This window comes from Porites lutea, chromosome 6, assembly GCF_958299795.1.
Source record: "Porites lutea chromosome 6, jaPorLute2.1, whole genome shotgun sequence".
Classification (NCBI taxonomy): domain Eukaryota; kingdom Metazoa; phylum Cnidaria; class Anthozoa; order Scleractinia; family Poritidae; genus Porites; species Porites lutea.
In genome coordinates, this window is record NC_133206.1 from 10584020 (window position 1) to 10596814 (window position 12795).

At 37.9% G+C, this 12795-nt stretch overlaps 1 protein-coding gene across 1 annotated transcript; it reads right to left on the reverse strand.

Annotated features, from left to right (window-relative positions):
- Positions 1 to 760: 760 nt before the first annotated feature.
- LOC140940331 (THO complex subunit 6 homolog) lies at positions 761 to 12470 on the reverse strand. The gene is made up of 14 exons (XM_073389270.1): positions 12360 to 12470; positions 12147 to 12262; positions 10242 to 10306; positions 9968 to 10019; positions 9807 to 9864; positions 9441 to 9478; positions 8053 to 8101; positions 7573 to 7644; positions 6431 to 6533; positions 6118 to 6170; positions 5252 to 5320; positions 4065 to 4175; positions 2125 to 2253; positions 761 to 862 (listed from the first exon to the last, which is right to left on the reverse strand). Exons 1-14 carry the CDS (start codon positions 12375 to 12377, stop codon positions 776 to 778), a joined length of 1020 nt encoding a protein of 339 aa, XP_073245371.1. The 5' UTR covers positions 12378 to 12470; the 3' UTR covers positions 761 to 775.
- Between the last annotated feature and the right edge of the window lie 325 nt (positions 12471 to 12795).

The following is a 12795-nucleotide window of genomic DNA, read 5'->3' on the forward strand; positions in this document are numbered from 1 at the left end:
AACTAAATGGACTGTGTGAGCGCTAAGAGAATTATCTTGACTGATGCACGGCATATTTCTCCTAACTTGGTGTAGCTTTAGTTTTTAAGCTACAGTGTACAACTCATATCTGAAGATCGCACTATCCATGGAAATTCAAAATCCTGCAAACTACACTATAGAGCTGGGCCCAGAGTCATATTGACATGGCAGGAAATAATCACATTCACGGACAAAGAAACTTGCATGCATGCATGTAGTTATTCAGATACAGTCATTTCGGAGAAAACCAAAAAAACTAAAATCTTTATTCAGCCGTAATAAACAGAGGTCAAAGGATATAAAACACTTTACATGTCAACTGCATCTGAAATCAAATCCTATCAGGGACACCTACCGAAGCATAAACCACAGGAAATGATTACTCAGTATGCATGTAACAAACCTGCTTCATGACCTCTAAATATAAGATTTAGTGCGGCAAAAACAAGATTTACTCAGTCAAAGTTTAGAATGCTACACCTCTTGCACTGTGTAGTGCTAGTAACCTTCGCCCGAGAGAAAAAAGAAAGAGAACCACTGTTCAAGCAGACTCTCAAGGTCACGTTTCACATTATCACGAGCTTATGAGTCGTGTTTAGCCTGTCAACGCCTATTTCTTACTAGGATTTTGATTCTGATCTATTTTGAATGGAGTGACACTAAAAACCAGCAATAGGAATTTATTAATCCTATGAAATTGTTGCAGCTGTTACTAAGGACCTCAATAAATAAGCATCAATCTGTTTCACTACTTTTATTGACAAAATTTTAAAGAGAGAGCTCTGTATCCGAAGTTCGTAAAGACATCAATATCAGCGGAGCTTCCACCAACTGCAAGAACCTGATTAGAGGAAAAATGAATAAGGTGTTACAACTGAGGGAGGAAATTACCAGTACTATCATGTCATAGTTAATCTTATGAATTTCCATAAAGAGAAATGGGGCTAAGTGAAGTGTCAGCTACTCCTTGCCCCTTGGAGGTTGGGGTGAGGAAGATGACTAACTCTTCAGGCTAGGCTGGGAAGAGGAACCTCACTGTAAAACCTGTGAAGACTTGCTGAGGCCTTGCTGGGGTAAATTCCAACAAGCGACATGGCCCAAAAAGTAGCGACAGCGCATAAAATGAAATCGCGACAAGAGACAACCTCCCTTAGCCAAACTGCGACTGTGATGGCAAAGCCGACAATAAGCAACAAGCATTTGTAAACACTGACACGAGACGTTTTAAAATTCATACCGGCAACATGGGACCCACCCCCCTAACCCTAACCCCCCCGGTAGGGCCTCCTTGCTCCTATGCTAGAGAACGGATGTTTAGCAGCAGGGAATTTAAAACTTGACTATTGGTGAGGGTAAATACAAATGATTATTGTGAACAATGTCTCTGGTTAGATTCAATAAAATTGTCCTGGCATGACTCAGTTGTCTACATGTACTTTTCCTAAAATTTTTGTGTGTTTGAGCAATTAACTTCATTCACAGTCTCTCCATTGTTGTTGTTCATGTAATAGGAGTTTTTAAGCTCCTATTACATGAACGGTACTTTATTATAACTACTCCTGCATGAAAAAGCACAAGAGAGACTTAACAAAGCTGCAATACATGTGTGTTTGATAGGGTAAAAAAACAACTCTGCATGTGTGTCACAAATTTTGTACATTTCTTATCTGTCCTCTGCCAACTATGACATGAAATTCTCTTAGATCCTACTTCTTGAGGACCTACAGTCCAACCTCCTCTAACAGCCATCTCTCTACAACAGCCACTCTTTCTGGCAGAAAGTCCATACATTGATGCTTACTTAAACCTCTCTACAAGAGCCACTTTCTTCTGTCCCCAAGGTGGCTTTTGAGGAGAGGTTCAACTGTACACTATACAACACGTTGTACACAACAACAAATTTTTCTTCATCATACTTTACCTGATTGAAGTCCCTAAGAAAACAACTCCTAGAAAATTCATAGTCTGTTTGTCATGTTAAGCACGTCGGAATAATCACCATGGCACATGAAAAACTGTGGCAAATTTATTTTCATAGGCAAGTTCTTGCTGCTTTTGCCATTATCATTACTTAAGCTCTCTAGTGTTATACAGTATCATTACCTTGTTCTTAGGGGACTTGTCATTGACTTGTAAAGCAAAAACTGATTTGGGGGTACAGGGTACATGTGTTTTAGGGTCACCATTTATTTGCCAGTGGAAAACATGTGGCTCTGATCCAGCTGAAAGAATCTAGCAACAAAAACACTAGCCTGATTCTCAGACATCTGAGGTAGTTGACCATCCCTTCGCTTCCCTCCCTCTCAAGAGGGAGGGAAGCGAAGGGACCGCGAACTACCACAGACGCCTGAGAATCAGGCTACAAAAACACCGCATTAAATATTTCTTAGATTAAATATTGTATACACATACAAATAATGAAGTTTCCAGTGAAAACAAAAATAATTACAAGAACAAACTATGTCCAGAAATAAATGGAGTATTTCAATTTTACAGTCAAACCAGGAAAACCGTGAACACCAAAAATATTTCTGGAATGATATTATGTTGCAAGAAAAAAGACTATCAGGTGTGACAAACTAAACTGAAAGCAAGAACATTAATTAGTTTGTGGTTTTGTGGTATGTCTTGATCTTTACTGTGATTGGTTGTAACACAAGAAACATTGTGAAAATGAAATGATCAGCATGTCACGTGCATGGGACAAAGAAAAAAATCTAAGTCCCCAACGGGATTCGAACCTTACACCTCCCAAACACCAGGCGGGCACTCTATTCACTAAAGCTATGGAGAACTCATGGAGAATGAGGCCATATATTAGGTTCATATTTGACACTTGTCCTGCCTACTGCAAGGATCAGCAATGTCAATGTCGCACTGTGTGGTGAAAAAATAAAAGATGGTAAATTTTAAGCTCAGTGAAATAAATGTGAAAATGAAATGATCAGCCTGTCACGAGCATGGGACAAAGAAAAAATCTAATCACATCCTGTCCGGGACTTAGATGTTTTCTTTGTCCCATGCTTATGACATTCTGATCATTTCATTTTCACATTTATTTCACTGAGCTTAAAATTTACCATCTTTCATTTTTTCACAATAAACATTTCTGAAATATTTCAAGTGTTCATGGTTTTGCCGGTTTGACTGTAATACAGTGGAGCCTCTCCTTTGGAACACTACCTCTATTGAAGGGACACCGCTATTCAGGGGAAAGGGACACTTTTTCTGAGACCCAAGTTTAACCTCCATTCAGGGGACACCTTAGTACTCAAAAAGTGTTTGACCACAAAGGGGGTTGATATCTTCAGGTGTGCACTAATCACAAATGTGGAAGCTTACACAAACTGAACTATCTCACTTAAATCAATGAAATTGACTTGTTAGTGAATTCAACATTATAATGTCACAGAGATAAGTTAATGATGATTTCTGTGTGTTTTCTTTGTTGGTTAATAGTATTATTAACAAACCCCAGCCCAACCTCTATTCAGGGAACACTTGCCTCGGTCCAGAGGGTGTCCCCTAAATAAAGGTTCCACTGCATATTACTTATGAATGATCAATATGATAACTAATGTTGTCACCTTGGACGATTATAACAGAAACATAGTGGGTTGCATAAGGCTCACTGGTCAGAATGCATAGGACCAAATTGTGCAGACAGCAATAGCTCAGTAAATGAACTATTACTTTCTGCATAAATTGGTCCTGTGCATAATTTGGTCCAGGGTTTGATTGGGGTTGACCCTAACTACGTTAAAGAGGCAATATGGTAACTGTTACCCTTTGTATAGTTAGGGTCAACCCCAACCAGACCCTGGATTTCAAATCAAAATAATTATATTATTAATTTTATTAATTGCATTGAAGAGGCTGCAGTTTTTTTGAAGCAGAGCATTCCATCTCTCCTTTCCTCTCCCTGTGTTCCAGCCTCGCTTTATGTTAACCAATCAAAACGTTTGTTTATTAAAATAAGAGAACCTAATATCCTTTTTGTGAATTTCCAGTGACCAGTACCAGAAAACTATGAAGTCACTTACAAGATCATTGTGAAAGAGTGCCGTTTGCTGACAAGATTCCGTTCTAAGAACAGCTGTACAAGCCATGGACCTCAAATGCCACACAGATAGGGATGGACCACCGCCACAAACCTTGTTTTGGCACAGAAAATATAAAATTACAATATTGCAACAGGGTGCAAAGAAAGTCAGTTCTACTATGCAAGCTGAAGCTCAGTGTTGCTAAAACAAGGGTAAGGGTAGGACCAAGGGTAAGGGTAAGGGTGACAGTGATAACCCTTACCCTTGTTAGGGTAACAATGCCAAAATGTTGCTAGCATGTACAGTGTACTTGCCCAAGAGTCATATTAACTAGCCCACTGATGAGCAATATTATACACCTGTATATTGATTACAGTTCTTCTGTATTGGAATTCTCCAAAAACCTTCAATTGCCCATCAACTAGCAATTACCTGGCCTGGTAGCAAAATCCACTAGCCCTGGGCTATTAGACACGACTTTCTTTGCATGCTGCAATATAATCTCATTATCATTTCATTCATTATTCCCTTGACTCTGACAGTTTGATAAAGGAGAATTGTTGATTATTGTAAACAATGTATCTTTTTTAATAAACAGTCATGTGTAAACAGTACTTCACATGATTGTCGTACTAGTTATTAAATTTCTTGTTTTTGTATAATAATCCAATACCATCCCTGGTCCGTTTGTATTTAACAGTAAAGTTATTTCAAAGTTTACTAGAGATGAAACAGCTAAATTTTGCACATTTTTCATTTAATTTCATTGCTAGAGTGTCAAACATAAATTTTCTCCTAAATCATCTATGAATCATCAAGAGAAAAGGTATTGAGAATTAACAATATGATCACTAAAGAGAAAATGCTTTGATCTTTTATCAAATTCTCTCATCCAATTCTTTAAGGAAATTGATGGAGATCTGTTCAGGGAGTTTGGATATTAATTGGGGTTTACATACAGGGTCTGTTTCAAGTGAATGGTTTAGTGTTAAAAAAGATTGAGCTCTGGTTGACTGGCAAAGGTGACTGGAAAATCATGCACTTAACAAATAGCACCATGTATGATGGTGCCAATTCTGTTATTTAATAATACTCGTGTAGACAATAACTCTTTTGCTCTACCAATGAGCATACATCATTTCTACAGACTGATATACATGTAGGTTTAAGAAGACTCAGTCACTTACCAACCAATCTTGGCTCTCATCTACACTGACACACCCAATCCAGGAACCTGACTGGGGTCTGTGAATGTCCTGCAGTGATAACATTTTCAACAATACAGTAATTAAAATGTTAAAAAATGATGATCATGTTAGGTTTATGACTGAACTGCATTGTTTTTTCAAAAAAAACAACATTTATTTGAGTGCCAATGTATTTAGCACGAAAGTATTAATTGAAGACACTATTTTTACGTCTCCTACTGGAGGTGGGTATGCAATTTTTCGTGGTCATCTGAGTTACGCAAAGGTCCAACCACCTGCAGTGCAAAGGGAGTACCTTCATTTCTCAGTTATTTTAAGACCCTGAGTGATGGTCTGGCCCCGCGAATCAAACCCGTGACCTCCCGCTCTTCAGTCAAGCCCTCTACCGACTGTGCTAATCCTGCCTAAATTCAAAGTATAGTTCTGTGAATGGTTTAAGCCCAGGAGCGATGACATAAGGAAGCGGATAAGGACTGAATAGGATTAGAACTAAAAAGAGCTGTTGTTGACAGTGATTGACGTTACAATATCCTGGACTGCATGATAGTCATGCTCAGGGTCAGAATGAGTTGTATCCCATAGGTTGATGGTATTAACCTCTGGTTATTGACCTGATTGGTCTATTAACACACATTGTTATTGGTCATCTGTCAGTTAAGCTGTGATGTTATTGGCTAAAAAGTCTCTAAAATATGAGTGGTGCATGCATGGTAGAACACTTTTTTTCTTGGTCAAATTGTTGGTTTGTCCTGTCACTCTATTGTTTTCAGTTTTGCTTCAGTTTGTCGATAACTTGTTTGTATTAATACACTATAGATATAACCTGGTTAAATTCACTTCTGTACCTCATTTTTGCATGGTTCTATTAAACCTGTGAGTGTTCCTTTGGTTCTGTAATCTGAAAACAGAGATAAAAGTATTCCCTTTAATTCTAAGTTTCAATCACTTCTCTACAAACATGACACGACTTCTATAGCATGACCCTTTCAAAATGATCTTGTGGGCCAAAATGATGTGGTCATACAATTTATTGTCGTGTGTAATGTGGAGTTCCCTGTATGAATATTTTTAGTTTTCATATTCCTATAAAAGATTATAACAACAACAAGTCCAGATACAATAGGTTTCAACAGATGAGTAGATTGCAAATCTGCTAACCCCATAATCTCACAGTGCCATCTTCAGCTCCACTAACACACTGGCTGTGTTTTGTCCTGAGGCAAAGACACTGAATATAATCCCTGTGACCGGTGAGGGTATTCTAGAACAATGTACAAGAGAATTATCAAAGATTAAAATAAAACCAATTCATAAAAAAATAATTATTATTATAACATTATATTGTACCCACAGTTTTGAAAACTAAACAAATCAACCTCTCTGTCAGAATTAAGGAAGTTAGAAGAGAAATGAAATTGAAGTTCAAGCTAGCTAAGCCAGTGACATTTTCAAGAGGTATATTTAACAATTATTCCTCAAGCCCGAATGGGCTCTGAGTCAATAGGCCATGAGGCCAAAGGCCGAATGGGCTATTGACTCAGAGACCATGAGGGCGACAGGAATAATTATTGTTTTAGTAAAATCCAACTAGTTGGTCAAATATATCGAGAATAAAAAAATTTTAGCTAATTAAAGCTAGACTTTAATCCTTTTTTGCCGCCAAAAAGCCTGCACTTTTCGCTACTAGTGGGCTATTACATATAGCCTAGTAGTAGCTCAACCAATCAGAATGCAGCATTGATAATAGACCACTAGTTGGATTTTACTAATAACATTTAGCAAATTATCAAACAGCAGACAAACCAAACAAAAAGACGAAATTCCTATGAATGGTACATCCTGGCACAGCTTTAAGAATAACATGGGTTTTGAAATCGCTAAGAACTGGCAGAGGTACATATATACAACTGTAATACTGTCCCAAGTGGCTCTTGATGTAATATCAATTTCTCATTTTTCAAGTGGCTCTTGATGTAAAATCAAATTCTCATTTTGCTTTTTACAAGTACAACCAAGACAATAAAAATTAAGAAGCAGTTTATTGAATTCACTAAGGGCTTTTTTTTTCCCTAAACTGCTACATTATTAACCTGGGGAGCAATGTGAAAAAGGGTGGACGTCAGGAGACAAAGATTGATTCAGGAGGCAGGAGAGTATGGTATGGGAAGCAGGATTGAGGTCTTACCCCTCCGACAGCTTATTAGAAAGGAAATAATAGCTCTGCCCACTGGCTATTGGACACCTTACTAGCCATGAATATTAAACAATAAATATTTCATTTGAAACAAAACTTGTATCACCTTACAGGTTCCTGAGTCCAAATCCCACATGTAGATATTGTTATCTCCACAACCTGAGAATAGAGTATCCTCCTAGAAAAGTAAATCATATCACAGACACCAATAATTTTGTGTTAGAGACTGTTGTGAGTGTTGTTTCCAAATACACATGCACGCTTACCATTCCATGGATGAGAAATTTTCAATACTGCACAAAGCGAAGCCAAGTGAAATTGCGGAAGAAAAATTGATGGAGTGACATTTTTATAGCATAATTTTACTGTAACACGAATAATAAGAATGAAATATTACACATATTATCACTTCTAAGAATAAGCTGCCACTAAAGCGGCAAAGAATTAACATAAATATGTTATATATACTTCCTGAAGATATATTAAAATAATTAGATGCCTGAAAAGTGTAAAATAACAAATGGATATTTAAGCCAACAGTAATAATATCACCATTATTATTATCAATTTTTGAGAAGCAACATACCTGACTGGCAAACACTAGAGCATTGGTTTCAGCTACATTCAGAGAATTTCTTGATAAACAAAAATCAATATACAATATTATTAGCAAATACTTTTATATAAAGCTATTTACATGTAATAGCAACACAACTGAAATGAGCAATTGACAGCGTTATAATATGCCACACATACTAAGTTTTGCCAATTTTAATGGCATACTTTTCCTCTTAGCCAATATACATGTATGTTTGATTTTTAAGTAAGGTTCTACTCTTTCTTTAATTAACTATAATGATAGTAGAACCAGAAATGCATTTATAGCAAATAAAATGAAGAAAGTTGGTCTTTGAAATTTGTTGTCATTATTAATAATTCTGACTTTGTGATCCATTTCATTGATTTTAAAAGTGTCAAGTGAGGTAACGTTATTAATAAATACATTGCTTTTGGTACAGGAATAACAGCAACCTTGCTCCCAGGGTTCTCTCCTAACCGCCCCCATGGAGTGAGAGAGAGAGAGACCCTGGAAAAGGCTGGTCACGTGTCTCCCAGGAGAAAAAAAACCCAGGAAGGGTCCCTGTTTCTGAAAGTTTTGTCGCCACAAATTTTTATCAACATCAATACGAGGCAGACTTTTCTCGTTCGAGATCTGCCATGTTTTATAGCTGCCTTCAGTCCACGATCGTCAAAAGCAGCTACTGGAATATCAATATTAAACCGAAACAAGTAAAGTGTCTGGAGGCAGCCGGGAACGGGATACGGGATACGGAAAATCCATAATCTTCCATTTGCTGCCTGGACTTTTTTTTTTTCGGCAAAAGTCAGTTCTCGAGCAACAGAACAGTCGCCTATTCATCCAGTTATTATCGCCGTTTCGCCGTTGAATGCTTTAATAAGTGATCAGATCAGAAGAAGTACCGAGGGAAAAGTCAAAGCGGCTATACTCAATGTGAGAAAGGGAAAGAACGGCGAAGACCTTGAGCTCGATGATACTAGCGTTGCAAACTCCTCTTGGCTCAAGGATGCGAGATATGACATAATTTTTACCCATCCTGAGGCCATTTTGTCATGCAAAAAGGGGATGGAGCTGTTCCAAAGCCAACCGTATCAACAGTGCGTCCAAGCAATAGTTATTGATGAAGCTCATTGCATTCTAGAATGGTAAATTATGAGCGACATAGTAACGATATTCTCTCTCGCTCCATGGGGGCGGGTAGGAGAGAACCCTGGGAACGAGGTTGGAATAACAGACGATTAGATTCACGTCTTAATCCCCCATTGTTTCCTTCTTATTAAAATATGTAGTAGAAGTTTATACGAAATACTCTGGGTGCAAATAGTATCAATAAATTCATGGTATAAAGTGTTATGGGAATACCAGTTGACTATACAAACAGTACTGTATTGTACCTGGCTGAAGGCTGAAGTGTCCACGCTGGTAATGGAGACTGGTCAAACAAGAGAAAAACAGTATGTCAGTCTAAGACATGCTATCTGCATAACATTTCTTGAATATAGGCAGAGCTGTGCTAGCAGAGGCCCATGGCTCCCAGCCCCTTACTAATGATGAAGATGACTACCACACAGGTTGACAAAGTGTCAGTTATTTTAAAAAACAGTCCCATTCAGGACTAACTCACCCAACACCACGGCAAAATGAACTGCTCATGAGCGAAAAATAATATTCAACATCCAGTCACTTTCGTATTTCCAGTTGCATATATAAACCATCTGAGAAAACATAAAATTCCTTTAAGGTAAGTAAATGGAACCAACCTCTGTTTTTTCAAGAATTTCATCCCACCGCCAGCCATGAATTTCAGATGAGCCACCACTACAAACACACAAAAAAAACATAATTCAGTCACCGCGTAAACAATATTCATTGATAACAGCAATCTATGACTTAAAAGCTTGATAGTTAAATAAAAGCATACCTTATAAGAAACTTTTCAGTTGATATGAGACTGTAGATTGCACCATTATGGCCTGAAAAAAACTTTATCTTTAGACAACCATGATGTGTTCAATTAACTGGTGCCAAATTACATCAGATCAATAACATTGACCAAAACCACAGCTGAAATCAATTAACTAGCACCCATCAGTCGACTGCCAGCAAACAGCGGACACACCCATTACAATAACAGATAACAAGAACTTATCCAGAGTAGAAAAGAGAGTTCAAAAAAGGTGTTTTTATGTGTTTACCTTGGAAAATTATTATTGGTCTTTTCTTATCAGAAGATGCATCTGGTTCTAGTGCAGACACAACACTAAGTACAAAAATAATATCCACAAAATGGTTACATATGAATTCTAAACCAAAATTAATAATAAAGAAAACTAAGACATTACAAAGTACAGTATACACTGTAAACAGTACAACCTGCTGTTGTGTGGCAGGTATAAAACACAGGTCACTCAGGTCATGTCAGGTCAATAAAACGTATATCAGTGGTTGTGCTGCTTGACATGTCTAAAGCTTTTGACAGCATCCAACATGACAACTTATTATCGAAACTGCATTAACTGGGTGTGTTGGACTTTGCTCTAGCCTGGTTTAAGGGTTACCTATCATTATGCAAACAAGTGGTTAGGATTGGCAGTGTCCTATCTGACCCCCTTCCACTGACAGTCGGTGTGGCCCAGGGGTCCATTCTCAGTCCAGTTTTGTTCACATTGTATGTCAACAGCCTTCTCTCTGTACCAAAGAAGTGTGAAGCCATAGGCTATGTAGAAGACACCAAGCTGCTTTGGGCTCTTCCCCCTCCAGACATCAGAGTTGCCATAGAGTACTAAAGTGTGATGTCATAAAAATGAAATTTCTGAAATTATGGGATTTGCCATTTTTTGGGTTAACCCCCTCCCAAAATTAGATGGGTTTGTATGGAGTTTTCTAAGTATAACTGGGCTACGATCTCAGAGACAATTTGCCCCGAAATGCTCATTTTTGGCAAGTAGGCCTCTTGGACATTGTTCTTTCAGAATATCCTGACAAATTCCATAATTTCAGAAATTTCATTTTTATGACGTCATCACTTTAGTACTCTATTTTTAACCTCAATAGTGATCTCCGCGAGATTGCAAATTGGTGTTCAACAAACTCTCTGTTAATCAACCCTAACAAAACTAAGCTCCTTATTGTTGGCGTTCCACAACTAACACAAAACTTATCTTTACCTCCTGTCATTCTATTGGGGACAAACATCAAGCCCTCTCCTGTTGTAAAAGACTTAGAGGGCTGGATCGACTCTACCGCAACTTTTGATGACCATGTATCTAAACTGTCCTCAAGCTGCCTGTATGATCTACATCGCATCAATAGAATTAAGCATCTTTTGGACAACAAAACTCCTATTTCAATAATATTATCAATGCTCTTATTTTTAGCCCGGTTTTTATTGTTCTAGCGTATGGGGTAATACGTTCAGCAAAATTCATTTCTAAGCTTCAACTTATTCGGAACTTTGCTTGCACAATAATCCTAGGTATGAAAAATTTGATCATGTATCTGCTGTGCACAAATCCCTTGGTTGGCTAAGCGTCCGTCAAAAACTTCTATTAAATACTGTTACTATGGTTCAAAAGTGTAGGACAAATCAGGCACCACCTTATCTTTGCAATTTATTTCATAAACAAGAGATTTAGTGTGTCAGGAAGCAGCACTAGAAATATGTCACAGTTAAATCTACCTAAATGCAGATTATCAACTGGTCAATGCTCTTTCGCCTTTCGTGGGGCAAAAGAATACAAACTACTCCCACAAAACACTCGGAACATAAAAAATATCTCAACCACCTCTTACATTAATAATCATATATGATTAACCACTTGACTCGTGGGGCGCGATCCATTCAACCAAAATTTCCGGAAATTTCGGTCCAAAACTCAATGAATCGGTTCGGTCCAACCGGAAAAGTTTCGAAAAAACGGGTCCACCTTTTGAGGTGGACCACTTTTCCCGGTCGGACCGGTTGGAATTTTTGTTGAATCGATCGCGCCCGTGGTCTCTCTCAGAATGTACGGCTAATGTACGAGAAATTTTTGGAACGTTTGACAACTCTGACTATATCAGCGGGGCTTGACACAGATCTGCAGCGTAAAGGACCATACCTGAAAACGGCGATCTGTCCAAAGTTATTGCACGCAGCCAAGTAGTTTCCGCATGGAGAAAATGCCAAGGCAAACACCGTTGTATGAAGCTCTAGTCGCCTTTTATGTATCTGATCCTACAATTCATTACATGTGAATATATTTTGTTGGTAACGGAGATCGCTAAAGCAAACTAAATAACATAAAAATAAGCTATAAAAATCGCTTACATACCTGGTAATCTGCCGCCATATTTTTCTATTTAACGCTTATAAAATTTCCGCTGAACAACTGAACTGTCAACGCCAGTTCGCATTCCCGACCGAGTCCTCCTCTACTTATATATAAAGGATTAAATTAACTGCAAAAACCGTGGACGAAGATCCAGGGTGGATCCTGCTAGTTGTAAACGTTGGATCTCTAGAAAAGAGATAAAATCAGCCAAAATATAAAGAAACAAGAACGAGAAGTCCGAAGACTACAGCAAAGCTGATTTAAAACAACGTGTATTGTTTTTTATAACAATATTTCGGCTGGCCATAATACCAGCCTTCTTCAGGTTTACAGATATTACTGAACTTATGTAGCAACCACAATATTATATAGATGGAGAATGTCGCAATAAAAGGGAGAGGCGGAAATGACATTTGAGAAATGAAATGAAATGAAA

What these genes read in the sequence shown, in the direction of transcription:
- LOC140940331 (XM_073389270.1), bottom strand. An exon ending in ACTGAAAAGTTTCTTATAAG is followed by an intron (nt 9,865 to 9,967) that starts GTATGCTTTTAT and finishes GTGTGTTTGTAG; the next exon opens with TGGTGGCTCATCTGAAATTC. An exon ending in ACAAGTCCCCTAAGAACAAG is followed by an intron (nt 863 to 2,124) that starts GTAATGATACTG and finishes TCCTCTAATCAG; the next exon opens with GTTCTTGCAGTTGGTGGAAG.